Source organism: Cherax quadricarinatus, chromosome 39, assembly GCF_038502225.1.
Source record: "Cherax quadricarinatus isolate ZL_2023a chromosome 39, ASM3850222v1, whole genome shotgun sequence".
Lineage (NCBI taxonomy): Eukaryota > Metazoa > Arthropoda > Malacostraca > Decapoda > Parastacidae > Cherax > Cherax quadricarinatus.
In genome coordinates, this window is record NC_091330.1 from 17965850 (window position 1) to 17989480 (window position 23631).

General features: G+C 39.4%; 1 protein-coding gene across 1 annotated transcript in view; it reads right to left on the bottom strand.

The window, feature by feature from the left end:
* Nucleotides 1–23631, bottom strand: part of LOC128696433 (uncharacterized) — a 319925-nt gene that overhangs the window by 62877 nt on the left and 233417 nt on the right. Inside the window, exons 7-9 of the mRNA XM_070092242.1 lie at nucleotides 22354–22558; nucleotides 13579–13830; nucleotides 3501–3696 (exon numbers count right to left, since the gene is read on the bottom strand). Coding sequence (XP_069948343.1) covers nucleotides 3501–3696; nucleotides 13579–13830; nucleotides 22354–22558 — 653 coding nt within the window. The remainder of the gene's footprint in view (nucleotides 1–3500; nucleotides 3697–13578; nucleotides 13831–22353; nucleotides 22559–23631) is intronic.

The following is a 23631-nucleotide window of genomic DNA, read 5'->3' on the forward strand; positions in this document are numbered from 1 at the left end:
TGCCATAGGTTATCCTTCAACATTATTGCTACTCCTTCTTTAGATCTAACTCTATTCGAAACCCCTAACCTAATCCCATTTATTTCTCCCAACTGAAACTCTCCCGCTCCCTTCAGCTTTGTTTCACTTAAAGCCAGGACATCCAGCCTCTTCTCATTCATAACATCCACAATCATCTCTTTCTTATCATTCGCACAACATCCACACACATTCAAACATCCCACTTCGACAATTTTCTTTTTTTTTTTTTTAGTAGGCTATACAGGAAAAGGGGTTACTAGCCCAGTGTTCCCAGCATTTTAGTTGACTTTTACAACACACATGGCTTACAGAGGAAAGATTCTTATTCCACTTCCCCATGGATATAAAAGGAAAAGTAATAAGAACAAGAACTTTTTTTTTTTTTTTCAACAAGTCAGCCGTCTCCCACCGAGCCAGGGTGACCCCAAAAAAAAAAAAGAAAATCCCCAAAAAGAAAATACTTTCATCATCATTCAACACTTTCACCACACTCGCACATTATCACTGTTTTTGCAGAGGTGCTCAGAATACAACAGTTTAGAAGCATACACATATAAAGATACACAACATATCCCTCCAAACTGCCAATATCCCAAACCCCTCCTTTAAAGTGCAGGCATTGTACTTCCCATTTCCAGGACTCAAGTCCGACTATATGAAAATACAGTGGACCCCCGGTTAACGATATTTTTTCACTCCAGAAGTATGTTCAGGTGCCAGTACTGACCGAATTTGTTCCCATAAGGAATATTGTGAAGTAGATTAGTCCATTTCAGACCCCCAAACATACACGTACAAACGCACTTACATAAATACACTTACATAATTGGTTGCATTCAGAGGTGATCGTTATGCGGGGGTCCACTGTAACCGGTTTCCCTGAATCCCTTCACTAAATATTACCCTGCTCACACTCCAACAGGTCGTCAGGTCCCAAGTACCATTCGTCTCCATTCACTCCTATCTAACACGCTCATGCACGCTTGCTGGAAGTCCAAGCCCCTTGCCCACAAAACCTCCTTTACCCCCTCTCTCCAACCCTTTCGAGGACGACCCCTACCCCCACCTTCCCTCCCCTATAGATTTATATGCTTTCCATGTCTAGCCTAGACAGGACTCGCAGCAATGGTTTTAAGTTGGAAAAATTCAGATTCAGGAAGGATATAGGAAAGTACTGGTTTGGTAATAGAGTTGTGGATGAGTGGAACAAACTCCCAAGTACCGTTATAGAGGCCAGAACGTTGTGTAGCTTTAAAAATAGGTTGGATAAATACATGAGTAGATGTGGGTGGGTGTGAGTTAGACCTGTGCTAACAGGTCGGTTGCCGTGTTCCTCCCTTAAGTCAATGTGACCTGACCTGACTAGGTTGGGTGCATTGGCTTAAGCCGGTAGGAGACTTGGACCTGCCTCGCATGGGCCAGTAGGCCTTCTGCAGTGTTCCTTCGTTCTTATGTTCTTATGTCATTCTACTTTGATCCATTCTCTCTAAATGACCAAACCACCTCAACAACCCCTCTTCTGCCCTCTGACTAATACTTTTATTAACTCCACACCTTTTCCTAATTTCCACACTCCGAATTTTCTGCATAATATTTACACCACACATTGCCCTTAAACAGGACATCTCCACTGCTTCCAACCGTCTCCTCGCTGCTGCATTTACCACCCAAGCTTCACACCCATATAAGAGTGTTGGTACTACTATACTTTCATACATTCCCTTCTTTGCCTCCATAGATAACGTTTTTTGACTCCACATATACCTCAACGCACCACTCACCTTTTTTCCCTCATCAATTCTATGATTAACCTCATCCTTCATAAATCCATCCGCCGACACGTCAACTCCCAAGTATCTGAAAACATTCACTTCTTCCATACTCCTCCTCCCCCAATTTGATATCCAATTTTTCTTTATCTAAATCATTTGACACCCTCATCACCTTACTCTTTTCTATGTTCACTTTCAACTTTCTACCTTTACACACATTCCCAAACTCATCCACTAACCTTTGCAATTTTTCTTTAGAATCTCCCATTAGCACAGTATCATCAGCAAAAAGTAACTGTGTCAATTCCCATTTTGAATTTGATTCCCCAAAATTTAATCCCACCCCTCTCCCGAATACCCTAGCATTTACTTCCTTTACAACCCCATCTATAAATATATTAAACAACCATGGTGACATTACACATCCCTGTCTAAGACAAGAACTATTAAGATAAAATCAAAGAAAACTCAGATGAGTGTATATAAGTAAATGTGTACATGTATGTGTAGTGTGACCTAAGTGTAAGTAGAAGTAGCAAGACGTACCTGCAATCTTGCATGTTTATGAGACAGACAAAAGACACCAGCACTCCTACCATCATGTAAAACAATTACAGGCTCTCGTTTTACACTCACTTGGCAGGACGGTAGTACCTCCCTGGGTGGTTGCTGTCTACCAACCTGCTGCCATGTATTACACACGTATTACTATATGTATTACACATGTTTCCGAATTGTTTCTCTTTCCTTAGGGCATAGGTTATAGGACATTATGGCAGGATGACACTACCAGTGGTATCAAAAATGAAAGAATGTTGCACAAATGTTGCTATGGGTTATTATCAAGGTTTTTTACATTTCCTTGACCACTTGTGGCCACATCCATCTCAAAGCCACTAAACTCAGGGTCAACATCACTTTCCTCTTAAAAGGGAAGTGTTAATACGACATAACATCAGTGAATCCCTGGTGTTTGCCACGCTGTTTGCTCTATCTGGCACTCAATTGAACTGGTACTCCCACAAGGTACTAAGTGGTCCCAGATTTTAATACTGCACACAAAAAGTGTTAAGACCCATTCTATACATGGACACATTTTAGTGCAAGGAGTATAGTAAACATTTCAATTTGAAGGGTAGAAGCCAATTGTTAACAAGTGCTCCAATTTCTATATGAGAGACATCACTGCAGGACAATAGTAGCACTACCAGCTGTACCAGTGGATTGGTAAACAGAACCATCAACATACATAATTTGTGAAAGATAGTGCTGTGTGACTAAGGCATCAGTACAACTTAAGGCATTGTGTTTGATTTCAAGATAAAGCTGTCGTTGCGATTCAAGTTTTTTTCTTTTAGCAAAGTGAAGGACAGTGGTTCAGAATGAGGTAATTTTCCATGATGCAGGAAAGTGTCGTTGATTCATTCAGATGTCAGTTACGATCCATTTAGAAGAGTGCTCACCAATGCAGAAGGAAGTTTGGAGGGCTTCTGTACAAGGGTCTGGATGGGTTTACCTGAGCATATTAACACTACTGAAGACATTTCTTTCAGTGACATGATCTCTGATGCTTGGAATATCAAGTTCTTTCCACAGCGATCCTTCAAAGATCATGCACCCAGCAGAGCTAGGTGTTGTTCATGATCCAAGGACACTCATGGTAGTAGTAAGCTCAAGGCTAATTTTAACCACCTCCTGTTTGAATACCAGCCTCCACAAGCAGTTTATATTGGCAGTATAGGGACATCCTAGGATGATCCTCATTAGAGCACAATGCCAAAGTATGAATGGCAGAGATGTTTGAATTTAGGACTTGGGAGAAGGTGTCAGGTGTGACTGTAGGTGTACATGCAGTCAACAACAACACCCCTGTCCCTGCTTCTATGCCTCCATCCTCCAGCATCTGGAAAAGGGACCTCAATATTACTCACATAATTATGGTATTACTTTGAAATATATATCACACATATGGTACATCAGAACCTTGATTAAAGCTGCTGGTTTAACCCTTTCAGGGTCCAAGGCCCAAATCTGGAGTCACGCACCAGTGTCCAAGATATTTCAAAAAAAAAATTTGTTATTTTTTCTTATGAAATCGTAGAGAATCTTTTTGTGAAGGTAATAAAACAAAAAGTACGAAAATTGGTGGAAAATTGACGAAATTATGCTCTCGCGAATTTTGATGTGTCAGCGATATTTACGAATCGGCGATTTTGCCGACTTTGACTCCCATTTTAGGCCAATTACATTATTCCAATCACCCAAATTCTTAGCTATTTCACTAGTATTACTTCTATTCTATCGATTGAGCACAAGAAATCGCCAAGTCAACTGTTTCAACTACAAAATAAAGTGATCGGAAATTGTTAATTTGGCCAATTTAACACAAAGTTCAAAATATTCCAATTTCAAAATAGGGTCCAGAATGAACAATATAGGCATTCCTGGCACTAAACTAACATTTCCTCTGTTCATTAGTTATGTTTTGAGGCTTTACAAATAAATTCCATTTTTATTTTTTATTCACATAATGAATTTTTATTCACACCAAAAAATAGAAGATTTACTGTTATGCAATACTGTAATAATTGTATAAATATCATCACCATATTTGTGAATGTATATTAGACCCACCAGCTGATGTGTATTAGACGTGTGAGGTCGTTTGTTTACTCTTGAATATCGGCAAAAATTTAACATTTCCGCTACTTTGAGCTCAGTTTCAAGCCATTTCCAATGCTAAAACCAATCAAAATCATCTCTATTTCTGTAATATGTCTTCCATTCTATCAAATGAGACCAAGAAATCGCAAATACAACTATAAAAAACATACGAAAAAACACTGCAAAGTTGCTGTTTTAATCGAAAAATCATGATTTCATTTTTTTTCTCTCATTATGCACAGTGTGCTGCAGGATCTGTTTTATGTGGTGCACACATACCACATAGATGTATTCTCTCATATCTAGGCCCAAATGTACCACTCACAGTTTATCAGAGTGAGCTGAGCTCATGGCGTAGATCTACGGTTTGGACCCTGAACGTAAAGCCGTAGATCTACGGGACGGACCCTGAAAGGGTTAAAAGCATTTTAATATTTATTTCTTGATACAATCAAAATACCATTATTTAAGTGTACCAATAAAACCAAGAATGTCCAATAAGACAAAAGAAATGACTTCTAAATATAAAAAAACAACCAACAGTCATTAATTTAATAAGCCCTTCAAATGGGTAACTCAAAACAATATGAAGTTCAGTGAAGAGAAATTTCAACTATTCAGATATGGAAAACTTGAGGAAATTAAAACTGTGTCAGGATATACAACAAATTCTAACCATACAATAGAGCAAAAAAGTAATGTGAAGGACCTGGGAGTGATAATGTTAGAGGATCTCACCTTCAAAGATCACAACAACGTATCTACCACATCTGCTAGGAAAATGATAGTATGGATAATGAGAACCTTCAAAACTAGGGATGCCAAGCCCATGGTGATTCTCTTCAAATCGCTTGTTCTCTCTAGGCTGTAATACTGTTGTACACTAACTGCCCCCTTCAAGGCAGGCAAAATTGCTGACCTGGAGAGTGTACAAGAACTTTCACATGAAAATCACTCCCTATGAAAGCAAAAGACTTGGCAGGAGATGCAACATTCCCTCAATGAAAAGCAGGGGTGCCACAAGTACACTGAGAGACAACACAGTAAGTGTCAGGGGCCCAAGAATGTTCAACTGCCTCCCAGCATACATAATAACTGTACACATAAGAACATAATAGCTGTACTTATGTATACCTGAGAGAGAAAGAGATAGACAGAGATATAGACAGACATACAGATAGACAGAGATATAGACAGAGACAGATAGACAGAGACAGATAGAGACAAACAGAGACAGATACAGACAGAGAGACAGCCAAAGTCAGTCAGCCAGCTAGCCAGCCAGCCAGCCAACCAGCCAGCAGTCCAGCCAGCCAGCTAGCCAGCAGTCCAGCTAGCCAGCCATCCAGCCAGTCAGCCTGCCAAATATGTATTACACATGTTTCGGAATCTTCTCTTTACTTAGGGCATGGGTGATAGGACATTCTGGCAGGATGACACTACCAGTGGTTTCAGAAATGAAAGAATGTTGCACATATGTTGCACATGGGGTTATTATCGAGGTTTTTGATATTTCCTTGACCACTTGTTGCCACATCCATTTCAAAGTCACTGAACTCTGGGTCAACATCACTCTCCTCATAAAAGAGGGGTGTTAATACGACATGACATCAGTGAATCCCTGGTGTTAAGTAAGTTTATTCAGGTATACACAAATACAGTTACATAGATTATCATACATAGTAGCATGTGTGTAGAGAACCTATGATAACCCAAAAAAGTCAGACAGAGTGACTTATTTCCATTGGGGTCCTTTCCATTGGGGTGTTTGCCATGCTATTTGCTCTAGCTGGCACTCGATTGAACTGGTGCTCCCACAAGGTACTGAGTGGTTCCAGACTTTTTTAATAGTGCACACACCAAGTGTTAAGACCCAGTCTATACTGACCAGGCACCTCAGGCCAATCGTGCCAAATTCGAAGGCAAGAAAAATAAAACGTAGATCTACGTTTTTAGCGCTAGCAGTACAAACGTAAATCTACATTTGGACAGTTTAAGGGTTAATATTGCACATGGAAAGTCCCTGGTTATGCAGAGCATTCATTCAAATGAATATGACAGCAAACGTATATGTAAGTACAATACGTACATATAAGCACAGCATGGTATATGACAACAGGAATAAATAAAGGGGATGTAAATAGCGTGCTGAAAATTTCCAGCCAAGACAGGACTCGCAGCAATGGTTTCAAGTTGGAAAAATTCAGATTCAGAAAGGATATAGGAAAGCACTGGTTTGGTAATAGAGTCGTGGATGAGTGGAGCTAACTCCCAAGTACAGTTCTTCAGGCTAAAACGTTGTGTAGTTTTAAAAATAGGTTAGATAAATATATGAGTGGGTGTGGGTGGGTGTGAGTTGGATCTGACTAGCTTGTGCTGCTGGGTCTGGTGCAGTGCTCCATCCTTGAGTGGAGATGATCAGACTGGGTGGGTCATTAGGCTAATCCGGGGGGATGGGGGGGGCATTGGTGTAATCCGGGGGGGACATGGACCTGCTCTGCATGGGTCAGTAGGCCTGTTGCAGTGTTCCTTCTTTCTTATGTTCTTATGTTCTAACAAGAAAAATTAGTTGAGTTAAAGTTCAATCAAATTAAATAAGTTGTGAGGGAAATTTTTTTACAACATTAGATGACATTCAATATATTAACTCAAATTCTGGATGCAGTGACTATTCTATATAATAAAGTTCAGTACAGTATATTGTAGCATCAGTGCTCTTGTGGTAAAACTAAAATAAAACATTAAAGAAAAATTACAGAGATGGGGCAAATGATTGGACTACAGAATCTAGACACAATGCCTGCTTTAACTTAGTTTTGCATTTAGTAAAACTGTTGCAATTTTACAGTTCATCTATTAAGTTGTTCCACATTTTGGTCCTTTAATTTGCATAGAATCTCTGTAGATGTAAAACTGAAAATGAGGAATATCAAAAAGGTGTTTGTTTCTGGTGTGGTGCATATGTGCTCTGCTACAGTTTTCTAGTACATAAATGTTTGAGTTCAATCTCAGCATTACAATGCAATGCTTTGAACATGTGGATTGAACAGTAAAGATAAAGATAAAGATGTTTATTTTGACAAATTACATGGTTGTACAGAGGAATACATATAATAGTTGGGTGTACATGCCAAAAACCCCTTTACATGCAGAGCATTTTGGGCAAACTTAGAGATTAACTTAAGATTAGTTAGGCAATAATACATAGTTCATATGGTCATTAGATGAGTTACAGTGAGTACAGTAGAATTGTATATTCTATCAGGTAATGCTACATGGTTTTGATAAATCTAGTAGAGACTTATTACGCTACTGAATTAGTTAATAGAGATTACAGTATTACAATTCAAAACAATTTACAATATGATGTATTACAGTTTAATACTATTTAAAACAATGAAATTTGGTATTACAATGGAATAATTTATGCTGTGATGTACTGTATTACAATCTACTACTACAGTGGACCCCCCGAGTTTCGTGATTAATCTGTTCCAGAGAGTCTGCCGAATGTCGAAATTGCCGAATGGTGAAACCATTTTCCCCATAAGAAATAATGGAAATAAAATTAATCCATTCCCGACACCCAAAAATATTAAAATAAAATATTTTTTTTTTCAAATTAAATAAAGATTTACATACTGAAAACAATGAGAAATCAAGTACATACATATAAAAAATAATAATAACATTACACTTACCTTTACTGAAGACTTCTGGGTGGATGGAAGAAGGGAGGAGGGGCTAGGAGGAAGGTGTACACTATTGTTTGGAAGGAGAATCTCCTTCCATTAGGACTTCAGGTACGAAGTCCTTATCTGGGGTTACTTCCCTTCTTTGTTTTTTAAAGACAATGGGAACAACTTGAGAGTCACTGGACCCCTGTTGCACAAAATATCTGTCCAGAGAGCTCTGTTTCTGGCATTTCTTTAAGATTTGTCTGAAGTGGGACACAACACTGTCATTGTACATGTTGCCAATATGGCCTGCAACAGCTTTGTTAGGGTGACATTCATCTATAAATGTTTGCACTTCAGTCCACTTTGCACAAATGTCCTTAATCTTTGAAGAAGGCACCTTCCTCCATCTCTCTTCCTCCTTCTCTGCAGCAATTTCCTGAGCTGTGATCTCTTACTGTTGCAGATGAAGCTCTTGCAGCTCTTCAGTCGTTAACTCTTCCCTGTGGTCCTCCACCAACTCTTCCACATCATCGTCACTCACCTCCAACCCCAGGGACTTCCCCAATGCCACAATAGATTCCACAACTGGCATAGGCTCCTTAGGGTCAGCCCCAAACCCTTCAAAATCCCTCTCTTGTACACCTTCTGGCCACAATTTTCTCCAAGCAGAATTCAAAGTTCTGCAAGTCACTCCTTCCCAAGCCTTACCTATAAGGTTTATGCAACTGAGGATATTGAAGTGATCTTTCCAGAACTCTCTTAGGGTCAATTCAGTGTCTGAGGTCACTTCAAAGCACTTTTGAAACACTGCTTTGGTGTACAGTTTTTTGAAGTTTGAAATGACCTGCTGGTCCATGGGCTGGACGAGAGGAGTTGTATTAGGGGGCAAGAACTTCACCGTGATGAAACTAAACTCCTCCACTAATTGCTCTTCCAAGTCTGGAGGATGAACAGGAGCATTGTCCATTACCAGGAGGCGCTTAAGTGGCAATTTATTTTCCAGGAGGTATTTCTTCACACTGGGGCCAAACACTTCATTAAACCAGTCTAGGAAAATTCCCCTTTTGACCCATGCCTTATTGTTAGCCTTCCACATCACACACAAATTACTCTTGGCGACACTTTTTCTTGAACACTCTGGGATTTTCAGAGTGATATACCAGTAAAGGCTTCACTTTGCAATTCCCACTAGCATTACTACAAAGCATGAGAGTAAGCCTATCCTTCATAGGCCTGTGTCCTGGGAGTGCCATTTCCTCCTGCGTGAGGTAGGTCCTCTTTGGCATTTTCTTCCAAAAGAGGCCTGTTTCATCACAATTAAACACTTGTTGGGGTTTGAATTCTCCAGTGTCTACACACTCCTTAAACTCCTGTACAAACTTCTCAGCTGCTTTTTTGTCAGAACTGGCAGCCTCACCATGCCTTATCACACTGTGAATGCCACTACACTTCTTAAATCTCTCAAACCAACCTTTGCTGGCCTTAAAATCACAAGCATCACCACTTGTTGCAGGCATTTTCTTTACAAGATCGTCATGCAACTGCCTTGCCTTTTCACATATTATCAACTGCATAATACTATCTCCTGCTAACTGTTTTTGGGTAATCCACACCAACAATAACCTTTTCACTTCTTCAAGGATTTGTGATCTCTTTTTTTTGTCAGCATATCTACCCCTCTTGCAACAACAGCACACTTTATTTCCTTTCCCTTCACCACGATCGAAGTGATGGTTGAATGGGGTTTGCCATACATCCTGGCAAGTTCTGTAACACGCACTCCACTCTCATATTTTTCAATGATTTCCTTCTTGAATTCGATCGTGTTCCTTGCTTTCTTTACCAAAGGGCTTGCACTATGGTGACTTATTTAGCAGTTGCAAGCACAAAAAACAATGGATTATTATGAAATGTATTGTATGAACCCGTGGGGTGATGGTCATGTGCTGGTAAACAATGGCACACTGAGTGTGAATGGTGCGGGAGACTGGCTTTGTGTGCACGGTGACAGGCGGACGGGTACCAGACGGTCGATGAATCACAAGTCCAATCACGAACCGCAAGGCTAAATTTTGCTGAAAAAACTTGCCAAAAGTCGGATTTCATGAAAGTCAAAGCCGACGAAACTCGGAGGTCCACTGTATTTAAAACAATGGAAAAATAGACATCCTAATTTTGTAGTAGTAAGTGGTTGAGCATTCATCAGCAAAATACGAGTAGCTTTTGAGAAATTGGTAGTTATTAGGTATGGTTTATCTGGTTAATTTTAGGTGATGAGGTGATTTCTTAGTAGGGCCTTAAAATGATTGGCAGACAGGGGTCCTTTAGTGTATTCTGGCAATGAATTGCAGATCTTCGGGCCTTTTACGTGCATAGCATTTTTACATAAGGAGAGATGAACACGAGGGATATCGAAGAGTGATCTGTGTCTTGTATTATAGTTGTGTGTTCTGTTATAGTTATCAAGGAGGAGTTTGAGAGGAGGGTTCACATTGGAGTATAGTGTTCTGTGTATGTAGTAAGCACAATAATAAGTGTGGATGTTTTTGTATACAGTGGTCCCTCAATTATCGTCCTTAATCTATTCCTGGAAGTGGGACTATTATCGAAACAGACGATTTTCGAATCAATTTTCCCCATAAGAAATAATGTAAATACAATTAATCCATTCCTGACACCCAGAAGTATTAAAACAAAAAAAATTTTTTACATGAAATATAGATGTAGTACATAAACAATACAATGGGAAATGATGAATGAAACATTAACAGCATAACACTTACCTTTATTGGCGATTCTTCTTAGTGTATGGGAGACTGGAGGAGGAAATCCCCACTAGCATTAGCACAGAACATGAGCGTCAGCCTGTGTTTCATAGGCTTGTGTCCTGGCAGTGCCTTTTCTTCCTGAGTAATGTAGGTCCTCTTTGGCATTTTCTTCTAAAAGAGGCCTGTTTCATCACAATTGAACACTTGTTCAGGTTTCAGTCCTTCAGCCTCTTTGTACCCCTTGAATTCCTGCACATATTTTTCAGCCGGTTTTTGGTCCGAAATGGCAGCCTCACCATGCCTTATCACACTGTGTATGCCAGTATGCTTCTTAAATCTCTCAAACCAGCCTTTGTTAAATTCACTCACATCACCACTAGTTGCAGGCAATTTCTTTACCAACTCATCATGCAACTGCCTAGCCTTTTCACAAATAAGCGACATCATAAGACTATCTCCTGCTAATTGTTTCACGTTTATCCACACCAATAATAACTTCTCAACATCTTCGAGTACTGGTGATCTCATTTTTGTCAGCATATTTATCCCCTTTCCTTGATTTCCTTTTTTTTGGCTATGGTTGTACGGGATTTGTTATACATCCTGGCCAGTTTGCCCTCACGTACGCCACTTTCATATTGTTCAATGATGTTTTTCTTAAATTCAATTGTATTTCTCACCTTTTTTACCAAAGGCTTGGCACTAGGAGCTTTCTTTGGAGCCATGGTAGCTTATTTAGCACTTGCAAGCACTAAAATGAATGGAATATTATGAAATATTTCGTATGAACACGTGAGGGGACCATCGCTCACTGGTAAACAATGGCACACTGGCTGGAAAGGGAGGCAGAGGTGGCTCAGAGCTGTGAGTATGCATCTAGGACGAAGGACGATTAGCGAGTTAACGGACCATTTGTGAGTCAATGTTTAGACGAAATAACGCGACGATTTCCGAAATGGACGACTTTCAGGCCGGACAATTATTGAGGGACCACTGTATTTAGCAAGTTAAGGCTCTTGAAAAGAGGTGAGTGTGTTGTCTAATGCAGGAGTTAGTAATCAAGTGCACTGCAGCATTTTGCTGGGTTATTTAAGGCTTAAGGTGATTTGCCGTGGTTGAGCCCCATGCACAAATACCATTGGTGAGGTAAGGGTAAATTAGAGAGTGGTACAAAGCTAGATGAGCTGATTGGGGTACATAGTACCGTATCTTTGTATTTATATTTAGTAGCTTCAGGGATCTGAATAACAGCAGAGTGTACTGACTGTTAGTAGAGCCTATGATTGTTCCGAATTGTGCTGATTTAGTGATTTTAGGTGTGTAGCTGAAATGGGTCCCCAGGCAGAGATTCTATAAGTGAAGTATGTATAGCTGAGGGAAAAGTAAAGTGTTAGGAATACAGGTATAGAACACAACAAAGAATTTTGGAGAGTATCCCTACTGTCTTTGAGACTTTTGTTGATGTGTGGTGAATATTGGTAATAAATATAATTTTATTTTCTATAAGACCCAGGAATTATCCATCTTCCTCTGTGCTATTTGAGTACCACCGGTTCTAATACTTAAATGTGGACATAGTTTATTCCCATACATGTATGATATATAATTTTATTTAAAAAAATGAGGGTGTTTCTTGGTAATCATTCATGTACGAAATTTTTTAAGCTCATTATTTGATAGGGTGTTTATTGACAAGGAGCCTGAGCCTGATATTAATAAAAAGTTGTGTTGTCAGCAAAGAGTACAGGTTTCAAGTGCTGGGTGGCATTAGGTAGATCATTGATATAAATGAGGAAAAGAAGAGTGCCCAGAGGCTACCTTGGCTGACACCTAGGTTCATGGATGGGGTATACGTGAAGGTCAATGCCCCCATGGCCCAGTCCATGACCAGGTCTTGTGGTGGATCAGGACCTGATCAACCAGGCTGTTACTGCTGGCTGCACACAAACCAATGTATGAACCACAGCCTGGCTGGTCAAATATTGACTTTAGGTGCCTGTCCAGCTCCATCTTGAAGACAGGTACCTATTTATGACTGTCATTTATGGCTACATGTTTGTCTGTCACTGATGGATAATTGATCTGATACTTATATTCATTAATCCTCCAAGTTAAGTACCATATGGAAATCTTGTTTACACTCTGTGGTGAATTGGATACAGCTGTGAAATTTTAAGGTCACCAATTTGGCCCCCAGTACAGCTTAGTACAGCCTCACCTCACTTAGCGACATACTCATTTACCGACGACTCACACTTATGACGGGCTCTCTGACTAGTATGCATACATAAATAATGTATATTAGAACTGATATCTTCTATTCTTTTTATTACAATATATAGTAAACTACTGTATAACATTTAAAAATATACCATAAATGTTATAAGTGGTGCAAAGGTGACATTAAAACAATATCAAAGAGGGTTGACACAAACCCACTACCATTATACTATGCTCCCTACTTAGCGATGAATTCGTTTACCAACGTGGTTGTAGGGACAGAACTCCGTTGTTAAATTCTTATTTTCTTTTTATCAGTATGTACTTACTATTAACTGACAATGTACACTAAGCACAGTATTAAGTAACCACATTGCTAAATAATAACTGGCAGTGTATACTATACTATACTATACTAACTAGATACTGTAATGAAAACAGAATGCAACCAACCTTATTTGCTTGGTGAAGGACACAGGGAAGGCAGTATTCTCCACCATACATGCCATGTTCCACCTCATCCACCGAGGGCAACAAAGCAAGCTCATCCTTTAGCTGTGAGGCAGTGGTTGGGGCAGGCATGAGGGGACCCAGCGTGAGGGGGTAGGAAGCATTGTTGTAGGCCGCCATAACCCCCACCCTTACCTCAGACCCCAGACCCCACAGCCACCGCAAGATGCCCCCTCTTAACATGTCCATCTTTACCTTTAAGAAAACATTTCGGTAGTAAGAAAAAGAAATAAGGCAGCAGCAGGAACATTAGTAAACAGCATACTGCTGGACACTTATTACAGACATTATCCTGGGGTTCAACACATACAATGCAAAACAGCAATGTAGAGAACATACTATGAAAGGTCATAAAATGTAGATATATAAGTATATAAAAAAACAACATTTTGGGAGAGTCTAGATAAAGAATAAGCAGATAACACAGCCACAATTTATTATGATGTATCTTACATGGCTAGGTGCCAAGGTGCTACCTGGGACCTGCATAGCATATCATACCACATTTTGTTCCTTTAAGGTGACAAGATCAACAACAGTACACTTCTTGGTAATTGTAATTTACAGGGAGACATAAAAATAATATATGATGAAAACTGGCAATAATATAGTCCTGGAACCAGGCTGGCTTTCTTTTTCTCTGTTGTCCTTCCCTAGTGGGCATAGCATCCGCTGTGCTGTCATTCAACAGTTGGGGTGGCTCACCCACATCTGTTGCTCCTTGTGGGGCAACGAAGTACAGTGGACCCCTGCAAAACGATTACCTCCGAATGCGACCAATTATGTAAGTGTATTTATGTAAGTGCGTTTGTACGTGTATGTTTGGGGGTCTGAAATGGACTAATCTACTTCACAATATTTCTTATGGGAACAAATTCGGTCAGTACTGGCACCTGAACATACTTCTGGAGTGAAAAAATATCGTTAACCGGGGGTCCACTGTATAGTGGGCCTGGGATGCACAGGCCTGAGAGAATGTTAGTTACTGAGTGATAACCAACTACATCAGTCTAGTCTGATTGTATACTGCTGGAGCTTGCCACCCTCAACAATTACACCTGTTCTACTATTCCATAATTTGGTGGTGGGGTCTTGTATCTTTACTTCATCTGAACTGGAGAAGAGGTATATGCAGAGAACCATGGTCATATTTCTCTTTGTCTTTCTCTGTGACCCATGCCATCTGCACCTTCCTATAGTGCAGTGTCTTCCTCCAGTACTAGTCCACCATGAGGTACTGTCTGGCTATGGACACAGAGTCATACAGCTGTCTTCCTGTGGCTAACTACATCAGTGACTTGTCTATATCTATTGAGGTACTATAGGAGAATCTTTAAACCTACATTGGTCAGCAGGCTGCCTTCTCTCTGGGTATTGTCACAGAATTATCCTCTGCCCACTGGACTGAGGGTAATGGGCAGCTGAGAGCCTGGCAGTGACACCACTCTGCTGGAAAACACTTGCATTTCAGCACTAAAAAAGTTGGTACCTCCATCCATAGAGACTTCCCCTGGAGCTCCCAATGATGAAGTACCCCCCTCCCATGCTCCTCCCTCAGTTTCAGGATGAGAGCAGCAGATGAGACACTACTGGGAAGGTGTAGCATCTTCACCCAGCCTGTCAGTGTAGGCTATATGCACCTGACCTTCAAGCTGGAAGAGGTCTGCCACTGCCTGCTATAATGGTTATTCCAGGGGTGGAGTTGAGAGCAGCAGTTCCTGGTGCTGGGAGACTCAGACATAAAATGACACCTCTTGCATCAGGCAAGGTAGTGATCACCACCACAGCACCACTACTGTTCCCATCATTCCCATCACTTACAGAACCACTACTGTTCCCATTACTCCTCACAGAACCACTACTGTTCACATCACTCCTCACAGAAATAGTAATTTTCACATCACTCCTCACAGAACAAATAATTTTCATATCACTCCTCAGAAGACCACTACTGTTCACATCATTCCTCAGAGGACCACTAATTTTCACATCACTCCTCAGAGGACCACTAATTTTCACATCACTCCTCAGAGGACCACTACTGTTCACATCATTCCTCAGAGGACCACTAATGTTCACATCATTCCTCAGAGGACCACTACTGCTCACATCACTCCTCACAGGACCACTACTGTTCACATCACTCCTCACTGGACCACTAATTTTCACATCACTCTTAGAAGATTAATATGGACAGCACTTGTTAACCATATTTTCGAAGGTTCTATTCCTTTCATAATCTATAAAGACTTCTTGCCTCAATGCAGGGTCATTCAGCCCCATCATGATTTTATGCACTAACTTATACAGTCATCCCTTGCTTAATGAGAGTTTGCTCAATGGAATATTGATTAATGAGCAAAATGATACCTAGAACACTTCCTCCATTTAATGACCAACTAGTCTTGTTTAACAAATACTGACTAAAAATAAGAGATTTGGGTGTGGGAAATTGAATAAGACTATCTTGAACAAAATCCTATGGTTCATTATCATTTCCAAAGTTTTGCATCAAGTGAACAGAAAATGGTCACAACTTATTTTTAACAGTATCTCCTTAATTACTGTTCTAAACTGATTTATACTGACATTCATAAAAAAAGTTTAATAAAAGGAAAAGAGATTTAGGCGTGGGAAATAAGACTATTTTGAATGAAATCTTATTGTTCATTCTCTGTGCCAAGTCAGAGAGAACAGACCCAGCCTGAGGTAATATAACTGAATTCCGATTTTCATTTTTTCTGCATTAAAAAGTAAAGATTTTATTTCTTTTGCAAGGGTTACAATGTGTAATTACAATTTTTATTTAAGTACAAAGAAAGCCACTATCATGCCAGGGCATTTCAGGCAAACTAATCCTAGTGCATAATAACTACTTAAGTCTAAACAAGATAAGAGTAGGTAACTTTGTAATAAATCTTTATTCTATCTTAATACTAATGCAAGGTAGTCAAAGGTGGAGGTTTATAAGAATAATAATCTTGAAGTTGCACATAAAACCAATATTACAATTAATAGTTCAAACAGTAATATTTTATGGATTGGCAGATGTTTTAATAAACAAGAGGTCATATAATATAATATTTGGAAGAGTTGCTTCAAACTGATTAGAAGTTGTTTTGGTTAGTATTTAGAGAGGAGATTATTTTTAAGCATAGCCTTAAATTTATATGCAGTCAGGGGATCCTTAATCGGTTCAGTTAGTGAATTCCAGATCTTTGAGCCCTTTATGTGCATTGCATTTTTGCACAGTGTGAGACTGACATGAGAGCTGTTGAAGAGTGCTTGTGCCTTGTACTGTGATTGCGCATTCTGTTGTAACTATCAGGGAGAAGTTAAAGCAGAGGGTTTATACAGCCTCTCCTCACTTAGCGATGTACTTGTTTACTGATGCCTCTGACTTACGACAGGCTCTCTGACCAGTATTCATACCTAAATAATATATATTAGAGTTGATTTCCTCTATTCTGTTTATTTCAATATACAGTACACTACCGTATAAACATTTAAAAATATACCAGAAATGTTATAAATGGTTCAAAGGTGGCATTAAAACAATATCAAAGATGGTTGACACAAACTCAATACCATTATAGTATGCTCCTTACTTAGCAATGAATTCGTTTAACGACATGGTCTTAGGAATGTAATTCCGTCGTTAAGTGAGGAGAGGCCATATTGGAGTTTAATGTTCCCTAATATGATTGGTAGTTGACTAGTTTTATTTATATTTTATGACCCTTTGGTATATGTGTGGTAAGCCTATATTATTTTCATAAAAAAATTTGTCAATAAATTTTCAATCCTATGAGATTATCAAAGGTTCACTTGAATTTTTCACAATATTTCACTAAATATCACTCTAATATGACTTGTGCTGACTGTCATAAGAATAACTGAACCAAAAGAAAGGAGATTTGGATGCAGAATTTGAATGAGACCATTGTAAATGAAATCCTATGGTTCATTCTTGTTATAAGTGTCATGCACAAAGTCAGGGAAAATAGAAACTGATTACCTGAACAAAATGAGGGTGAAACTAACTAATAAGCAAATATGACACTTGGTGCTGCTGCTCCTGCTACTGTGGCATTGGTGCTAGCTGGTGGCAGTTATTATTGTTGATTGGAGGAAGAAGGAAGGAATAAAGGAAGGAAGGAAGGAACGAAGAAAGGAAGGGAGGGAAGGAGGAGAAGGGCTTATAGGGTTGTTGCAACTCTCTTAACCAACAACAGTCAGCCTAGGAGTTGTCACAACCTTTCAACTCAACAAAGTAGGACTAAGAATTGCCACATCACTTCAACTTAACAATTACAAATAAAGATGTAATGCTTCTCTAGATATCATTATAATTTTTCAATTTTTTTGTGTTATGCATTTGTAAAACAGGTGTATAATGCAACTATGCCTCTACTAAATTCAAATTCAAATTCAAATTCAAAGTTTATTCTCTATTAAGATTACAATGTTGAATTTACAGAATTTGGTTGTTGTGTGGTTTACATGTAGTTAAATAATGATTACAGAGTGTACCACTAGAACGCTTAGCATGGCTAGGCATTTCGGGCAGACTTAGTTTAATTCATTATTTTAAAATATTACAAATTATGAGGTAAGTTGGTATTATGGCTAAGTGACTAAATACTAGTTTGTGAGTTTAGCAATGTGAATGCTTTTCTTTTGGCACAGTACATAGTTTCAGTATTGGAGTATCATAGGATTCATTATTTTAAGATTGAGATTAATATTTCTGTTTATGGTCAAATGGGTGAGTGAGTGTAAGTGTGAACCACCAGGTGGTATTCGTGTAGTTAGTTGATTGGGTGTATCAGGGAGATAAGATGTTTTCTAATGGTAGTTTTGAAGGTGATGAATGTGTCTGCAGTTCTAGAGTTCTCAGGTAGGGTGTTCCAGATTTTAGGGCCTTTGACATACATTGAATTTTTGTAAAGGTTTAGTCGGACACGGGGAATGTCGTAGAGATGTTTGTGTCTGGTGTTATGCCTGTGGGTTCTGTCACAACTATCAAGAAAGCGTTTTAGGTCAAGGTTGATATTGGGGTTTAAGGTCCTGTAGATGTAGATTGCACAGTAGTAAGTGTGGATGTACTGAACAGGGAGTAAGTTTAGATCTATGAAGAGTGGGGGGGTGTGTTGCCAGGGATGGGATTTAGTGATTATTCTTACTGCAGCTTTTTGTTGGGTTATTATTGGCTTTAGGTGTGTTGCTGCAGTTGATCCCCAAGCACAAATAGCATAGGTGAGGTATGGATATATAAGTGAATGGTATAGTGTGATAAGGGCAGTTTGCGGCACATAGTATCGTATCTTGGAGAGGATCCCAACCGTTTTGGATACTTTTTTGGTTATGTGTTGGATATGGGTGCTGAAATTCAGGTTGTTGTCAAGATATAGGCCTAGGAATTTGCCCTCATTATGTCTGGTAATTAGAGTGCTGCTCTGCTACCAAACATAATATAGTAGGTTTTGTTAGTGTTAAGCGTAAGTTTATTGGCTGTCACCCAAGTCGATATTTTGATCAGCTCCTCGTTAACAATGGTGTTGAGGGTGGCAAGATTAGGGTGAGAGATGACATAAGTCATGTCGTCAGCAAAGAGAATGGGTTTCAGGTGTTGGGATACGTTTGGAAGATCATTGATGTATATGAGGAAGAGCAGGGGACCAAGGACACTTCCCTGCGGAACTCCAGTATCAAGTGGCCGTGTTGTTGATGCTGTGTCTTTAATGGTGACATACTGATACCTATTAGTAAGGTAAGATTTGAAATAAGCAAGCGCATGGCCTCTTATACCATAATGGTCAAGTTTGTGGAGTAGGATGTCATGGTCTACTGTGTCAAAAGCTTTTCTTAGGTCAATAAAAATTCCTAGTGGATATTCCTTATTTTCCAATGCTGTGTAAAGCAGATCTAGCATTTTTATGATTGCATCATTAGTGCTTTTATTTTTCCTGAATCCAAATTGGCAGGGGTTGAGTATGTTTTGTGTTGTTTTAAGCCAGCCCGTAATGCTATGCATATAAGTGGCTTTGGCATGCTGCTCTTACCTGTATTTTTTTTTTTGTACCTCTGTATGTATGCTTAAATTTCTAAATAATAAATAAATAATAAATAATAAATGAATATAGTCTCCTGTGCACGAGTTTCTCAAAGATTTTGGATAGCAATGGTAAGTTTGATATTGGCCTATAGTTGTTTAAGTCTGTAGGGTCACCACCTTTATGTATTGGTGTAACCCTTGCCATCTTGAGTAGTTTCGGGAAGGTGCTAGTTTCTAGTGACTTGTTAAAAAGTAATGAAATAGCATGCGAAAGGATATGGGCCGCTTGCTTGTACAGTAATGGTGGGACATTAGACAGATTCCCTGAGTTGTTTTTAAGTGACTTTATAATCTCGGTGACTTCCGAGGGCTCAGTTGGTGCAAGATAGAAGGAATTTGGGAAATTCCCATCTAGGTAGTCCCCGGCATGGGCATTGGTATGTGGGATTTTATTGGCGAGATTAGATCCTATGGTTGAGAAGAAGTCGTTTATCTTGTTAGCTGTGTCAGTGGGATGTAGTGGTGTTTCATTAGGTTTAGTTAGGACAATATTCTTGTTTTTTTTCAGTTTGTGGGTCCCTAGAATCTGAGAGAGTGTTTTCCAGGTCTTTTTTATATCTCCTCTAGTGTCTGTGAATCTACTGGAGTAGTATAGTTGTTTGGTTTTCTTTATTACTTTAGTGAGAACTGATGAATAGTGTTTAAGAATATTTTTGTGTATTAACCCATGTCTATATTGCTTTTCATATTGGTGTTTCTTGTCAATGGATTTCAGAATGGTACTGGTTAGCCATGGGCAACCAAGCCGTTTGTTTGTGATCTGTTTCGTTTTTATAGGACAATGTTTGTTGTATAGTCTAAGTAATTTGTTAAGAAAAATGTCTGTCCAGTCATCAATACCATTGGCCTTGGAGAATTCTGTAGGCCAGTCAACAATCTCTAGGTCAGCTGTGAACTTCCTTATTGAGGCCTCGTCATGGAGTCTAAATGAGACTTTGTTGAATTCAAGTGGTGGTTTACTAATGTTTGTCAGGAGGAAGGTAGGGTAGTGGTCTGTAGTGCTATCTGTGATTATCCCTGATTTAAGGGGGGCTAGTATATTGGTCCATATGTGGTCTATTATGGTTGCACTTGTCTCAGTGAGCCTGGTTGGTTTTGTTATTGTTGGTATGAGAAGTGTGTTGTTCATATTGTTGATGAAATCAGTTACAGGCTGATCATCTAGTAAGCCAAGGTTGATGTTGAAGTCTCCAGCTAAGATCCATCTGTGATTAGTCTTTTATGAGAAAATCAGATTCACTAAACGTAGAAAACTCAAATTACATACGGGGAGCTACCATTTTGGTCCACATCTTAAGTTACAACATGGGATCTTACAAGAAAATCAAATTACATACAGGGAAGCTACAATCTTGGTCCACATCTTAAGTTATAACATGGGATCTTACAAGAAAATTAAATTTGTTGAACATGATTTTTGCTCACCAAACCATTCTTATGGTCCCATCTCAGCCATAAAGTAAAAGATGACTGTATTCTGATATATCACCCAAGGGGCACCTAAATTGACAATCTAATGCACTCTGTTGGCATCTGGTCTCGAACTCTCTCATTCTTTCACCACACTCTTGCGCTGACTTGAATTTATCCCACATGATGGTGGTGTTGGGAGAATAATATACAATACAAACAAACAAAGCAAAACAATTCCTCCAATGCATTCACTACCTCTTCCAGCTGTAACACTTCTCTTCAAGGAATTTGGCATTAATAACTGTCTGAAGACTGGTGACACAATGCAGGAAGTTATTAATTTCTGTCTGCAACAACAACCATGCATTTTGGTTCAACCAGTTCAACACAAAACTTTTTCAGGTTTGAAAACCAGGATTTGATATCTTGAAATGCCCCTTTTTGGGAAAGTAGGCTGGGCACCCTGAGGCTGAGAGAGGCACTATTGCTGCTGCTGCTGAAAATCAGTAAGGGTGAGTGTTAGCTGGGTCATGACCCTATTCTTGCTGTTGCTGGAAGATGTCTTATGTTGTTGTTGGAACATTTCCTGTTGAAGCCGCAAGGTAAGTATGACTGCTAGCGCACTCAACACACACACTGAGGTCCGGAGTTCAAATTTCTGGTATGGCTGGAAAACATTAGGATGTGTTTCCATAAGACACCTACTGTTCCTTTTTACCCATCAGTATAAAGTGAGTACCTGGGTGTTAGTCAACTGGTTTGGGTTGCATCCTGGGACAAAACTGACTTAATTTGCCCGAAATGCTCTGCATAACAAGTGGCTTTCTGTATAGTAGTAGTACAGTACAGTATGTCATTGATGTCAGCTAGGCCTGTATACCTTGTACATGTACTTGTAGAAATCACGATATTATTATATATTATTATTATTATTACCTGGAGAATGGGCTCCAGTAGGCAAGTAAAGTCTCACAGGGCTTTCCCTTACTGTTTTGAACCCTGGCCACAGCCTGGTTATATTCTATCAGACTCTGCAGGGTTGGATCCTATTCACTGTGCCATGTGGGAGAGTCTGGATAAAGAATAAGCAGAAAACATAGCCAGAGTTTACTATGACATATCTGTACTATTGAAACAGTGAATGAACAATTTGTACCATTACCTGTAAGAAAACCAAGCAATATTACCTTTGCAACGGCATGGTCAGACAAATCGAGAGCCAGCACTACAGCACTTGGAGAAGGAGCCAACAGCAGCAGGGCCAGGGAAGGTGGTGTCCACACAGGAGTGGTCCTGGCCGCCTGGGCTGGTGGCCGACTCCAGTTTGGAATGCTAGTGGTATCAACATCCTCGTCTCTCATTCCTTCCTCATCACCAAGGACTGGCACAACCCTGCCAAGGTTCCAAATTTAGTAATTACATCATCAAGCAATGCCTCATAAACTATAGTGTATGCCCATTCTAAGAGGTAAACCTCAGTCTTTCAGGATATCAAACTAAACCATTATGTACTTGCCCAGTGTTGTTAGACAGTAGTTGCTCAATTGCTATAAACATGGATGTTTTTGAGATTTTCCTGTGACTTAAATACAGTACTACGAAAATCACACAATGCTGATTAACCCTTTGACTGTTTCAGGCCCCTCTCTGAAACTGTCATTCTATTTCGCCAAATATTCGAAAAAAAAAAATTATTTTTTCTTATGAAAATGTTAGGAATATTTTTGTGAGTGTTTTAAGCCTAAAAAAAATTTTTTGCCATCAGTACTTACCGAGATATAGAGCCGCAAAGTTTGCAGAAAGTGACGTGCGTACGGCAACAGCGGCGACTGCCGCCCACCCGGTATTCTTTTATTTACTCTAATTCAAAGGTTTCTTGCATTTTTCAATACTTTTCTGTTCCAGGTAACTTATGGGGCCTGTGAGACCAATGTAAGGTGCATTGTTCAAATATACACTCATTGTTTACAACACAATAACAGAACAAACTTTATCACTATTAGTTTGTGTATACACTTTGTTTACACAAACAAACAATACAAAACAATGTTTATTACTATTGTTCCATAATATATATATATATGTACAGTCACTAAACACATTCCTAGAACTGCTGCAGCTTGTGGAACTCTTTGAAACATGGGTATATGCAGAGGGGCACTTCACATTCCTCACACATAAAACGAGTGTCTCTGCATGTTTGTGGGTGTTTTGTGGTATGCATACATACATAACACCTCTTCTGAGCATTTTTCTTGGCAGTAGTAGGAGGCAGTTGTATGGGGTAGTGATCACCAGGCCTGAAACGAAATGACGTCTGTGGCCGCTGGTCTATTGCAGGAGTTGCTCCTTGGTACTTTGCAATTATTTGTCTGATTACTGACAGGCAAAATTCACCATATTTTGGTGTTTTGTTGGTCTTCAACTTGTATATGTTATAAGCATTTAGCATAGAGATATCAACA